The sequence below is a fragment of the Nematolebias whitei genome, chromosome 5 (genome assembly GCF_014905685.2).
Source record: "Nematolebias whitei isolate Nwh7 chromosome 5, NemWhi1, whole genome shotgun sequence".
Lineage (NCBI taxonomy): Eukaryota > Metazoa > Chordata > Actinopteri > Cyprinodontiformes > Rivulidae > Nematolebias > Nematolebias whitei.
The window spans coordinates 7,234,296-7,247,023 of record NC_056502.1 but is presented as its reverse complement, the minus strand read 5'-3'; the positions used below and the strand labels follow the sequence as shown (position 1 = coordinate 7,247,023).

The window sequence follows — 12,728 nt, the reverse complement described above, 5'->3', positions numbered from 1 at the left end:
TATATATATATATATATATATATATATATATATATATATATATATATGTATATATTTTTTTTTTGTCAAAAGGGCCAGTTTATTTTCACTATAGTTGATTTATGACAGCAATAAAAGCATAAAACATTGACTGGGTGAACACTTCATAGATTTCTTAATGAAGTGAAATGTAGGGGTGTACCTCATGGAAGCTAATGGCCGTCATCGCCCCTTGATGAAGCTTTTTCTTAAAGTCTTGAGCTATTTTCAGTTCCTCTTCAGTGAAGCGGTTGTTTCTGTACAACACGCCGATCTTGACTGCAATCTTGATCAGGTTTTTGATGACTTTCTGAGCCACAGCTTTATTTCCTGTGTACTCCTTGGAGACCCGGTACAGTTCATCCATAATCTCACTGGTGGTGTCGTCTATGAACATTTGCACAGAGCTTCTGTTGGCCATGCTGCTGAGGATCTTCTTTTGGGCCTTCAAGGCCATGTCCTTGGAGCTGAAGACATCCATGGTTGCCTGATTATTAAGAGACGAAAACGTGTATTACATTTTATTCACATTCTTATTAATACTTCAATATTTATTTTACTACTATAAGACATTTTTAACGGCTTGTTAATCTAAGAAATGAGCTTTAGTGGGAGACGAACTGGCAAACGCTGCGGCTCGGCTGTTTCCAGTTCTCTGCAAATGGAGAACAATTTGAACAACTTCACACACGTTTGAATTTGTCTTTGCTTGAAAAAGATCTCATTATTCCAACTTGTTGCCAGACTACAGAAACTTAAGAATAAAATGATTGCATATTATGTATCCATATTACAGGAGTAAAAAATAATGTGCTAAATGTACGTCTTAAAAAGGGAATGTTTGCAAATAGACTTTAAAAAACAGCTTATTTCACACCTGTTTGTGGTTTGGTTTAACTTCTACTGCTGAAAACTTGAAGAAGGTGAATTTGTTCACATTTTTATCTGCACACTAAAAACTGCTGGGTTTAAAAACAGCCCAAGTGGTAACCCAGCCCTGGGTTAAATTTGGACCAGGCAAGGTTCAGTCATAACTGGGGGGAATTACGTTTTTTTTACCCAATAATGGGGTTGAAATGACTAATTTGTTGAAATGTACCACCTTTAAAGTTAAAAGTACACTTCAAAAAACTGCAATTAGATACTTTTAACTTGGGTTGTTGCTCGTTAGCTGGCGTTAACCTCTATTAGCGTCAGCTAGTTAGCACCAGTGTTATTTTAGGGAAACAAACTCACTATCTAGTGCAAACTAAAGTTATTAACAAACCCAGCCAGTTTAAAGACAAGTTATTTCTACTGTCTTATCTTTATACACTCTAAAGCTGAGGTCCCGTCAGGGTAACTTCGTCAACTTCTGGCCTAAAATGGTGAACTGTAAAAAAAATGGCACATTTCATCTGTAATCCAGTGGAGCAAACATTTTGACACATTAGGTTTAACAAACCCAACTTATGATCCAACCGTACCTGAGTTATAGTAACCAGCAGTTTTTAATGTGTATATTTTGCAACCAATACTGATTTACTACCTTAGTTTGTGACACTTCCTCATCATTTACCTCAAGTGTCTCCATAACTAATAATTCAAGTTGACATATTGTTCATAAAAGTAAAATGTGTGAAATAAACATTAATCATATATAATCCAACTTTAAAACTCTGCTTTTGCACCGTGTCTTTGTTTGTTTTTGTGTCTGGCAAACGCAAATGATGCCAAAAGGGAGAACAGCCATGGCACAGAGGCTTTGTACGTCTCCACTGAGATTTTAACCTCGCCTAGCATCCATCACAGAGGACCCCCACCCTGCCCCTGGGAGGTCGTAGGTGCACCCGCAGCGCACAGTGACCCAACTAAAAGCATCAGCTGTTCATCTTTACCAATATAGTTTGAAAAAAATGAATCTAGGTGTAAACTATATATTTATTTTTGAACAACGAAGCAATACAATTTAGAGTTATATACTCCAAGGATCTCTTTATTTATCTGATATTCTTTTTACATAGAGTTGGCTAAAAATAAGATTTATTCCTATGTAATACACAAGAGCACCTTGCAGAAACAATATCCTTTTGACTACTGGTAGATATAAGGAGTAAGTTTTGTAGCAAAATATGCAAATGTTTGGGTTTGATTCAGTTCTAAAAACTGAAATTGCTCAAATCTGTGAAAAAGTTTAGATTAATTTGACTCTGTGTGCTGAGTCAAATGGAATCAACACATAAATACTATCTTTAACGTATGAGCCACAGTGCTCTTATTTAGCCTTTTTTTGCTCATACATGTGTTTGAGTGTAGATGTGCGTCTTTTAACATCTTTCATTATTTCTTCTTGCCTGTGTGGACAAGTTTCATGTAGTAGCTCGTAAGCTGCATAGTTGAGACAGGTCCATGCGTGCTGTTTCTACGTTGCATCAGTGCTAGCACAAGAACAAAACGTGTGCACCGTGTACCGAGTGGGTACCTTCATTACTGAGTCCACTTTGAGTCAAACGTTAGAGACTCTTAGCAGCAGCTTGTTATCCTTAAGCTGATGGCCAAATGAGTTCCTGACAGTTGTTTAATGTACCTCTCTTGTCCATGTTTGTGCTTTTTAGATCGCATTATGGAAGAAATGATAATATCTTGCTCTAGTCATGCATAGTCAGTAAAATGGGTTAATGCCTCCACCATCTTGTAATATATGAAGGGTTTTTCCATTCATAATAAAAGCCCGTTTATTGCACATGATATGCAGATTGTCCACACTTCTTGTAACGCATCACGAAAGCATAATAATACCATCACTATTAGGATTTTAGCAAGTGACATTTGACTTGCCGAACCATTAATTACGGACGCATGTCACATTTTAATGATTGTGTTCCAAAATCTTTGGGTTTCCTGTGGTGAAAAAAAAACAAAAACCATTCATTAGATTAATTTCCTTCGACAGTGATAATGGAAGTGGAGCAGTGTGATAGCTATTCCACGTTCACGTTTCAATCTTGTTTATTTGCTAAAGACTTGGGGGGGGGGGGGGGGGATTGAGGAACGTGTGCAGTCATCAGCCAGTTTTCCACACAGTGAAACTCCCACAGCAGGATGCTGCTCACTTCTGTATCAGGGCGACAACGCCGAGTTTTGAAACATTTCAGTAGTATAACAGACTACTGCCGTAGAACCACTTTTCTGTAATGGACATCATTTAGCCGCTTCGTGTTGAGCAGCAATTTGTTGGTACAATTGGATAGAAGAGGGCCTTTGAGTATTTATCAGTTTGTTGATGACATGCACCAGGGAGAGACCGCATTACACGTTCAAGTGTTTGTTTTCCTCCCAAATGCCTGCTGAAATTGATGAGCACGTGCACGTGTGATTTTGCAGGGAAAACAACAAAGAAGTTGAGACGATGACACACGGAGAGGATTTTAAAGTGCTCGAGAGGCGCTTTAACAGCCAGGCTGTTTGTCGCAGGCCTGCAGTTAAAAGGGGTCCTGAATGGTGGAGTGATGGAGGCAGGCAGCGCAGGTAAATATTTAGCATTCCTCAGACCTTTGAGCTGCAGTGTCTGCGTGCATGTATGAACTTGTGTGCATTGTTAGGTAAAATTCATTTCTAGATGCTTTTGCAGGCTTTTGTGAGGTAAACAAAAGAAAAGTCTTGTACTTGAATGATGCTTTTGACATTACTGCTGATTTGTGCTCATGATAAAAATATAAAAAACGTCAGAAGAATTAGAAAGTGTCATTTCATTGTCAATGAAAATATGCTTTGACAGTCATTAGAGCAAAAAGAGGCATGTTACTTGTGTTTTATCACAAAGCCTTGGATAGGCCAGACTGCTGCTCATAAAGAAGGTCCCTTAATGGCTCACTGTGTTTGATCAGATCAAACAATAAAAGCCTTCCAGAAAAGTGCACGTTATGTCATTGAATCAGATTTTTTTTTTTTTTTAAATCTAGCAGCCTATTTTTAGAAAGTATCTGATAATTAACCTGTCTAAATAAAGGTTGAACGATTGAAAGAATGGCATCTCCTCAAAAGAAGGAAACTTCTTTTATTACCAACAATTCAAGATGAAACGGAAACAATAAAGATATTATATGTATCTGTTCTTACTCGGCAACCTGTACCAGAACGAAACGTCACTTCCGTTGAAAAGGCTGTAGATTTCTTGTTCACTTTTGTAACTTGCTCATACGTCCTTGTCCAGTGTAAAATCTGTTTTTTTTATAACAATCATGACAAATGACTCGCTTAAATGAAACGTCCTCAAAAGTAACATTCCAGTAAGCATTTTCAAACCCTTTCTTGAGAGCGTGTTGCAGTTTTTCTTCCAACATTGCACAACTTTTCAAGTTGCCGTTGTTCAGCTTGCCACACATCTGCATTAAAAAGGAAGCGAAACAGCTGTTAAACTGACTTTGTCCCTCGTTTCTACTCGTATTGGAATTGACATTGCAACAGTTTACTGTCTTGACCTGCAACACATCAAAGTATGGCAGAGAAGGAGGTAAAGTCCAACTGCCTTTGAGATTTTTTTATGCAACTCTCTGCCTGTGCAAACAAAAAATGTGAGCTCTCCATATGTGCCTGTCACTGTACTTGTTGCAGCACGACTCTGAGCGCGCACATCACTCAACTCATGCTCAAGATGGGGAAGTGGAGAGGCTCAGTTTCCAGTCATCTTTTTGACTCGCTCTGTCTCTGCTATGTTCCAGACGCAACAATCTTGAATTGCACAACAATACCCGGTAATAATAAGAAACACATTTCTGACTGCAGTTTTTAACTCTAGTAAGCGAACCCAGAAGTGTCTTACCTGAGTGTTTGCTGTTTCCTCCTCCCTCCTTGTGTGTCAGATGTTTATCTCCCTCTGCCCTTTGTAACACGTTGGCAACGCAGGCTGGTCAGTTTACCAAAATGCTTTCATCTTCACCAAGAGAAGAACAGAAAGACCTGAGAGAACAGCCGTCTTGCAGCGCTTCTGTCAGTGCTCGCCACCCTGTCTTAAGATAATGGTGAGTTTTACTTCCTTGAGGAACTAAATTGTTATGACACACCCCTCAGCGTGTCACAGTCTCTCTTTCTCCCTCTCTTTTTCTCACTACACTATTTCTTGTTTTCCTTTGAAATTCAAATTCTCCAAAAACTTGTATTTCTCTCTCTGCGCTCACACCAAACTTTATCACTCACTACTGGATCCGACTGTCTCCTCTTCACTGTAAATGCTGCTGACGTTGCACCTCTGCTTGTTCTGACAAGTGAAAACCTCAGGAAGAATTTGGCAATAATCCTGCAATGCAGCCAGTTGAAAGGGGAGCGGCTTAACCCCTTATTGTGTGCACACCTATGCAGGAATGCAGCTCTCATCAGTACTGCGTCCCTCCCCATGTGCCTCTTATCCAAGGCAGGACCAAAACAATGAGTGGCCACGAGTGTCTCTTACGGACACATAAAAGCTCAATGTCTACTCAATTAGCTTTGTAAAATTATTTAAATTTGGTGAAAAGAAAACATTCCAAACATAACTAATAACAGTTTGTTCACAAACATTTATCTGTGTATTCTATAAAGTTTTATACTTGAGGTGTGGTATGCCATAAATGAAGTTCTGTTTTGCACCGTCATTTTTATCTGAACGTCTGTTACTTACAATACCAAATGAAGCAGTCTTAAGCCCTATTCACATGGGATTAGTTTTACCTAAGGACCACATGCTATTTGTAATAATTACGGAGATTGTCTGTGTTGTTAATCCCATGCGAATCGGCCATGTCAGTAATTTGTAAAGTAAAAATCCCCCTGCGAATTACCTACTATGTTTTGCTGAACTCCGAGGTCCTGTGATAATACTAATCCAATGCGAATAGGCATCTCTGTGATTTGGACAGAAATGGGCGGGATACGATAGTAATGAGTTTTTTTGTTTGTTTGTTTTTGTTTAAGCAAAATCATTTGGAAAAATATAGAACAAGGCTATTTTAAATGAACGCGCTGCTCGCTTCGTAGCAGCTTTTATGCTGCTACTTCCTTCACCGCAGATGACGGCAGGTGTGGAGACGCACGCCTGATCATCCCATCCATCCATCCATCCATCCATCCATCCATCCATCCATCCATCCATCCATCCATCCAATTTACCTGTTTCTTCCTTTTTGGGTAGCGGAAGTCGCTGGTGCCCATGTCCAGCCATCACTGTGCGAGAAGCGGGGGACACCCTGGACAGGTTGCAAGTCCATTTCAACCGGCGGGTCAGCGGACGCGTGGATGCTCACGCGCACGACCGGTGACAGTTGTCCATCTGAGCTTAAACTGTCCTTTTTTTTTTTTTTTTTTACCTCTTATTTAAACCGGCCGGTCGGACCTGCCTCCTCCTCAACAAGTAGATTAACACAATTTTATATTGTGCATTCTTTAGTTTTGTTAATTCGTAAAACCACATCAAAGTCTGAGACCGGCCCAGCCTGCACATTAAGCACATTATTATGGACCGGCCCAGTTGTGACAACGCAACGCGTTAACGTCATATCCGGAAGATGTCTGTAAATTTTAGCTAAATCTCAGTCTTTGGTTATCCCGTGCGAATGCGCCACATAAAAAGCAGACGTTGGAGTAATTTATTTATTACATATAGTCCCTAGGTAAAACTAATCTCGTGCGAATAGGGCTTTAGCTGCAAACATGTCTGCGAACCTAAAGCTGCTAATTCAACAATCCCAGTGAAATCAGGAAGTGTCCCCTGCTTCTGCACTTATGTTTATTTATATACTCCGTCTGAATGACAGCTAGATGTGTTGGAGGACTGGTTGCTGAAGCTCGGGCCATTCATAGAAAGACACATCTATTGAGCACTTAAATGTTAATTGTTGTCAGTTGTCGGGTTTAAAAGGCGCTCTCCGACCAGAGAGGAGTGTCTGGACAGGAGTCAGCCCACCAGCGTGTCTCGGAGACCCCAGCACACCTGCTTCTTTGTTTGGCCTCCCCCTCAGTCTGTCTGTAAGAAATTAACTTGAGTAAAAGTTGTGGGGAAATCTGCAACTGCAAAATGAGGTAGTCACCATAGCAACAGACAGGAAGTAGTGCTTAAGCGGTTTCCTGATGGCTTCCTCTTTATCGTATAATGACATCTCACAAGGAAACATCGGTGGGGAGAATTCAGCTGAACACACTTGGCAGTGCATGTGTTTGAGCGTGTGAAGGAGTTACACAACGAACTCTTACTTGCTTCACCTCACCACTGTTTCGCAGCCTACGTACACAACTTCTTTGGTTAAAAGATAATAGGAGGGTCTTAAGTTTTGCCACTTATCTTTCATTAAAAGGTCTCGAGAATCATCGAATGACCATCCTCACTCGCACACATAGTTACTCACACAACGGCAGTGTGTGATTACGAGATGACTAAGACGAATAATAAACTCCATAACCACGGAGGTCAGAGAAGTGCACTTGAAGATTTGGATCTGGAACCGGATGGAGTATGGTTCTTTCTGCACGTTTGAGTGGTTTCACTCTGCGTTTGAAAACCGGTTGTGAGAACAAATCAAGATGAACAAACGCAGCTGGATCATACCTTTCAAACCGTTCCCCCTCATCTGCAACCTTTTTGAGTTGTAGAGAACCCAAGTAAGACCTCAGCATTAGACTTCTAGCCCTTTAGACTTTGGGGAGGTTTCTGGTATCATTACTTGCCAAACAGTTTATATTACATGTCTGTTTAAAAAAAAAAGTGGCACAGCTGGTTTGTACTGTTGCCTTGCAGAGAGAACGTCACAGATTCCACTCCTGGCTGGGGTCTTTCTGTGGAGAGTTGGCATATTGTCCACGTGCATGAGTGTTTTTTTTATATTTTCCCCAGGAACTTTGGTTTCCTCACACACTCTGTAACTGGCTACTCTAAATCGTCATTAGGTGAGAGTGTGAATGGTAGTCTGTTGTTTTTGTCTCTGTGTCCCTGTGATGGACTGGAGACCTGTCCAGGGTGTCCGCCTTTCACCCACTGACTGCTTGAGATCGGGACCAGCTGTTTGTGACCTTCAACAACAACGAGGTAAAGAAAAAGGATGGATGATATGAAAACATGGATGACATCAAGACATATTTTTTTTGCACTAGTTTTTATTCTTCAACAAAACTAACTAAAGTCAGAAGTCTTAATGGATATTTGACAGATTATTATTATTTTTTTTTTATATAGTAAGAGTAGTGCTTCTTTTCAAACGTGTGACTCAAATCAGGTGATAAATATGTAAAAGAAAAGTTTTAGCTTGAATAAAAATATAGCACTTGTAGGGGTCTACCCACATACTTTTCTTCAAAAAACATATTTAAATGTGTTATTTAAAAGCAAATAATAGTATGACAACCAAAAATCTCTGTATTTGTCACATTTTAGTTTCACCAAACCATAAAAAAACAAAGCAATGAACTTTTGGTTGTCCTTAAAGCCCACCAGTACTCCTTCGATAGTCCGCTTTAGCTTTTATTAGCAGTAGGTATTTGGAAAAATACGTTTTTTTGTCCATATAAGGATTGATGCTGTTAAGTTAAAGTCAAGTGAGAAAAAACAAACAAAACAATATTCATAACTTATTTATTATTATTTATTTATTTTATTGTTTACCCCTGTTATGGCAACATGTAGTTATTTGTTTTAGGAACCAAATTGAAAATATTTATAAAACTCAATATTTAAGAATAAAGAAGTTTTGTGAAGTTTTAGCACATTTGGTTACGCTTTGATTGAAACATCTTTTTAAATGTTGCCTCAGATCATTTTTACTAAAACAGTTCTTGATTTAAATAGCATCCATCCATCCATCCATCCATCCATCCATCCATCCATCCATCCATCCATCCATCCATCCATCCATCCATCCTCTTTACCTTCTTCCTTTGTGGGTCACAGTTGCCCATGTACAGAAGTCACTGTGCGAGAGGCGGGGTACACCCAGGATGGGTCTCCAGTCCATCACAGGGACACATGGAGACAAACGAAACAAACAAGCATTCACTCTCCCACTCACACCTGGGGACAATTTAGAGTTACCAATCAGCCTAACGTGCATTTTTTTGGTCTGTGGGAGGAAACCGGAGTACCTGGAGAAAACCCACGCATGCACAGAGAGAACATGCAAACTCCACCCAGAAAGGTCCCAGGCCGGGATTTGAACTGGTGACCTTCTCGCTGAGAGGCGGCAGCTCTACCAACTACACCACTGTGACGCGCAGCTTGAATGTCATTATGCAAATGAAAAACAAACAAACAAGTGATGGTAAAGTAGCTATGATTTTCATTACAAATGAAACATTCCAGCTTTCTAAGATGGACCTAAAAATCATTCATTCATTCATTTTTTCACTGCAGGTGCAGTAAGAACATGAAAAGCTCTAGGCTTTTGTTTATATTGTAGTATTTCTAAATTATCTCTAGGTGTGAGTGAGAGAGTGAATGGTTGTTTGTCTTGTTTGTCTCTAAGTGTCCCTGTGATGGACTGGGGACCTGTCCAGGGTGTCCCCGCCTCGCTGGATATGGACTTCAGTGACCCCGCTGACCCGAATAAAAGGGTAAAGATAATGGATGGATGGCATCTCCTCCTAGTGGTTGAAAAAAGTAGTGACAGCAGTCACCTAGTTCATGCTCGATAATCTGATAAAAATCCAGCAATGTTCAGTCAGGTCATCTGGACGGTTTCTTTTATTGCTGAGACGTTTCGTCCTTTATCCAAAGGACTTCCCAATGACAGCAGTCATTTACTCGTCCTTTTTGCAATTCGGCGATGCTTTTCAATAATATGATAATATTTGAACATTTCTGATTAATGTTCTGTGAAGTTGGTGGGAAGCATCTATTATTTAGCAGCAGTTACTGTATGTTTTACGCTTTCCATTATTTCCAGCTGCTCCTTCTTCAGGGGTTTCCACAGTGAACTAACTCGCACGAAGACTTGGCGATTGTTTTAACGCCTGATGTCCTTCCTGACACAACCACTGACCACCGAGCTACCATAGCCCTCTGAGTGGAGCAGAGAGCTGCTATCTAGGGCACCTGGGGGGGCTTGCTCAAGGGCACAGAGTGGGGCAAATGAGGGTGGAGACAGGTGTGGGTGCTTCACCTTTCCCACTCTGGTCTGGTGAGTTGAACCGGCGACCTTCTCTAACCTCTGCGCCGTCTCCTGTGTTTATATGTTTTACGTCTAGAATAACGTATCCTAGTTTGTTTATCCTAAACTGGGATGCACCTACTAGGTGGTGCATCCCAGTTTAAAGAGAGCTCACCACATGTTACAGAGGTTTGACTTTTGTTTCAAAATTTTGTTTCAGATTTAGAATCCGTTAAAACCCTGAAAGCTGGAGGAGCTGACACCAAAATGAGCTGAATCTTGTTCACACCACCTGACTGGTTTAAACCATCAACCACTGACTGGTTTAAACCATCAACCACTGACTGGTTTAAACAATCAACCAGCCTGTTTGTTAGATCGTGACAGTTTGGCAGCTACATTTTTAGTTTAGCAGTTTCTCAGGGTGAAGACGTCACTGTTGTTTAAAAAAAAACATCTTTCCATCTTTAGGAGATCCTGATGCATGCATGGATGAAATAAAACATATTCTCTACAAAGAATACAAATAATTATCATTCGTTGGAGAAAGGTTTTTGGTCCGTTCTACACTTTATGAAAGAAAATGACAACTTTTTATCACATGATGATTTTATCGAAAAATACACATTAAACTACTAAAATTAAATTTGAGCGAGCGTTAAAGTCCATTCCTCCTGCTATAATTCAGATGATTAAAGGTATGATTACATATTCGAATGTTAATCCAACTAAACCATCTTTGATTATAAATTCATAAGGAGTACTGAGACCTCAGTTCTCTTTCCCTGTACATTGAGAAGAAAACATTTGTTTAAAAATTATAATTCCTCTAAAAAAAGTCAAAACCAAATACCTTTCTTATCCACTCCCACAAAAAAAAAAACTAAAGAAATTCATTTAAAATGTATGTATGAAATTTATCCTTGCAATGACTTTCTGCTAAATAAATCATGTGCATTCTGTAACTCAGATACTGAGACAGCAGAACATCTTTTAATTGCGATTTCATTGATGCTTTTTGGAAAGATTTTCAGAACTGGATTATATCTAATAATTCTATTCCACCTTTAAATTTTACTATAATAAAATGTGGTCTGTTAACAGGAAATGAAGTTTTGAATTATGGTAACAACAACTGAATCCTTAAGGCTAAATTTTTTTATCCACAAGTGCCGTTTCCTGAAAATTACCCCCAAGTTCAACATTATTTTAAATGAAATAATTTTATTTAAGGAAGTGCTTAAACGCTGGAACCTTCCAAAAGCCCAATCCTTATACCAGTATATAAATAGCTTATTTTAAGACTCGAAACTCCTCTAACATTTTTTGTTTTGCCGTTTCCTCAAATTGTTCATTTTCTTTGTTGATTATATTTCTATTCATAATTTCTGCTTAGGTTTTCTTTTTTTAATCGAATTAACTGTGAACATGATTTTCTTGTTGTATGCCTTGTTATATTACGTTTTGTATTGTTTTCAATAAAGACAAAAAAAATAATAATTCTCCTTGGAAAAAATACAATTAAACGTTTGTTGTGCAGAATACCATCCCCTCTGAGAGAATTACTTGAACTAAATGTTAATTATCCTTTCATCTAAAAGGTCTTTATATATAAAAAATATATTAAAAAAAATCTAATTTGGGCAAAGGAACTTGATCTCTTCTCTGATGGTCTTCATGCTTTTTTAATTTATTTATTTTTAGTAAAAAAAAAAAAAAAAGTATTTTTCTTTCTTTGTTCAGTTTGACATTGTTTGGTGCTACAGGGAAGTTTTAAATAAAGAACTAAAAAACTCACACAGCAGTGGATGTTTTGGTGCTTCGTGGCTCTAACGATCATTTCAACTATGAATAAAAATTAATTTTCAACATCAAAGGAAATAATGTTGTAGAATCAGTGGCGTTAACTTCTTTTTATTTTGTAACTTGTCCAGGAACGCTCAGAACATTTAGTCTCAGCAGCAAAGTGTCCCACCTGCTCTTTTTGAACAGTTTTGGATAAAATGTGTTATTTATTTATTTGTTGTCAGCACGACTTCTTTAAACCAGCAGAGCAGCTAAACAGCTCTGCAGCTTGCCTGCTCTCGTGTGCTGCAGGAAGTGATGAGCAGCGCGGCGCCCGAATCGTCAGGGGACATCCCGAGGCCACGATGTGTGCTGAACAGGAGGAATTCTTTTGCTGCTGATTCTCCTCGACAAAACCATTAGAGCATTTGTTCTCAGGCTCTCTGTTCATGGAGGGCAGCACGGTGTCTGCGCGGCTGCCAGCTTTTCTTTCTGTCTTCCTGTATTGTTTAACCCAGGAATAAATGAGCAGCTGTGTTTTTAAAGAAGTGCACATTTAGAAATTTAAACAACTGTTATTAGTTTTTTTTTTTACACTTTATGAGTTTGAATTTGTCATAAAAAATAATGATATTAAAATTAAAAGCATATCCGACTCAATATATGTACCATATTTTCTGGCGTATAAGTCAAATTTATTATGTCACCGCTGACCCGTCGCGTATATTATGCATTTATTTAATGGTCAAAACCGTTTCATTTCACTTGGGTGACACTGCGCCATCCATCCATCCATCCATCCATCCATCCATCCATCCATCCATCCATCCATCCATCCAT

General features: G+C 39.0%; 1 protein-coding gene across 1 annotated transcript in view; it reads right to left on the bottom strand.

Moving 5' to 3' along the window:
- Window positions 1-5,308, bottom strand: part of tnfaip8l2b (tumor necrosis factor, alpha-induced protein 8-like 2b) — a 7,187-nt gene extending 1,879 nt beyond the window's left edge. The window contains exons 1-2 of the mRNA XM_037676123.1: window positions 4,820-5,308; window positions 182-505 (exon numbers count right to left, since the gene is read on the bottom strand). Coding sequence (XP_037532051.1) covers window positions 182-499 — 318 coding nt within the window. The 5' untranslated portion in view covers window positions 500-505; window positions 4,820-5,308. The remainder of the gene's footprint in view (window positions 1-181; window positions 506-4,819) is intronic.
- Window positions 5,309-12,728: the final 7,420 nt, after the last annotated feature.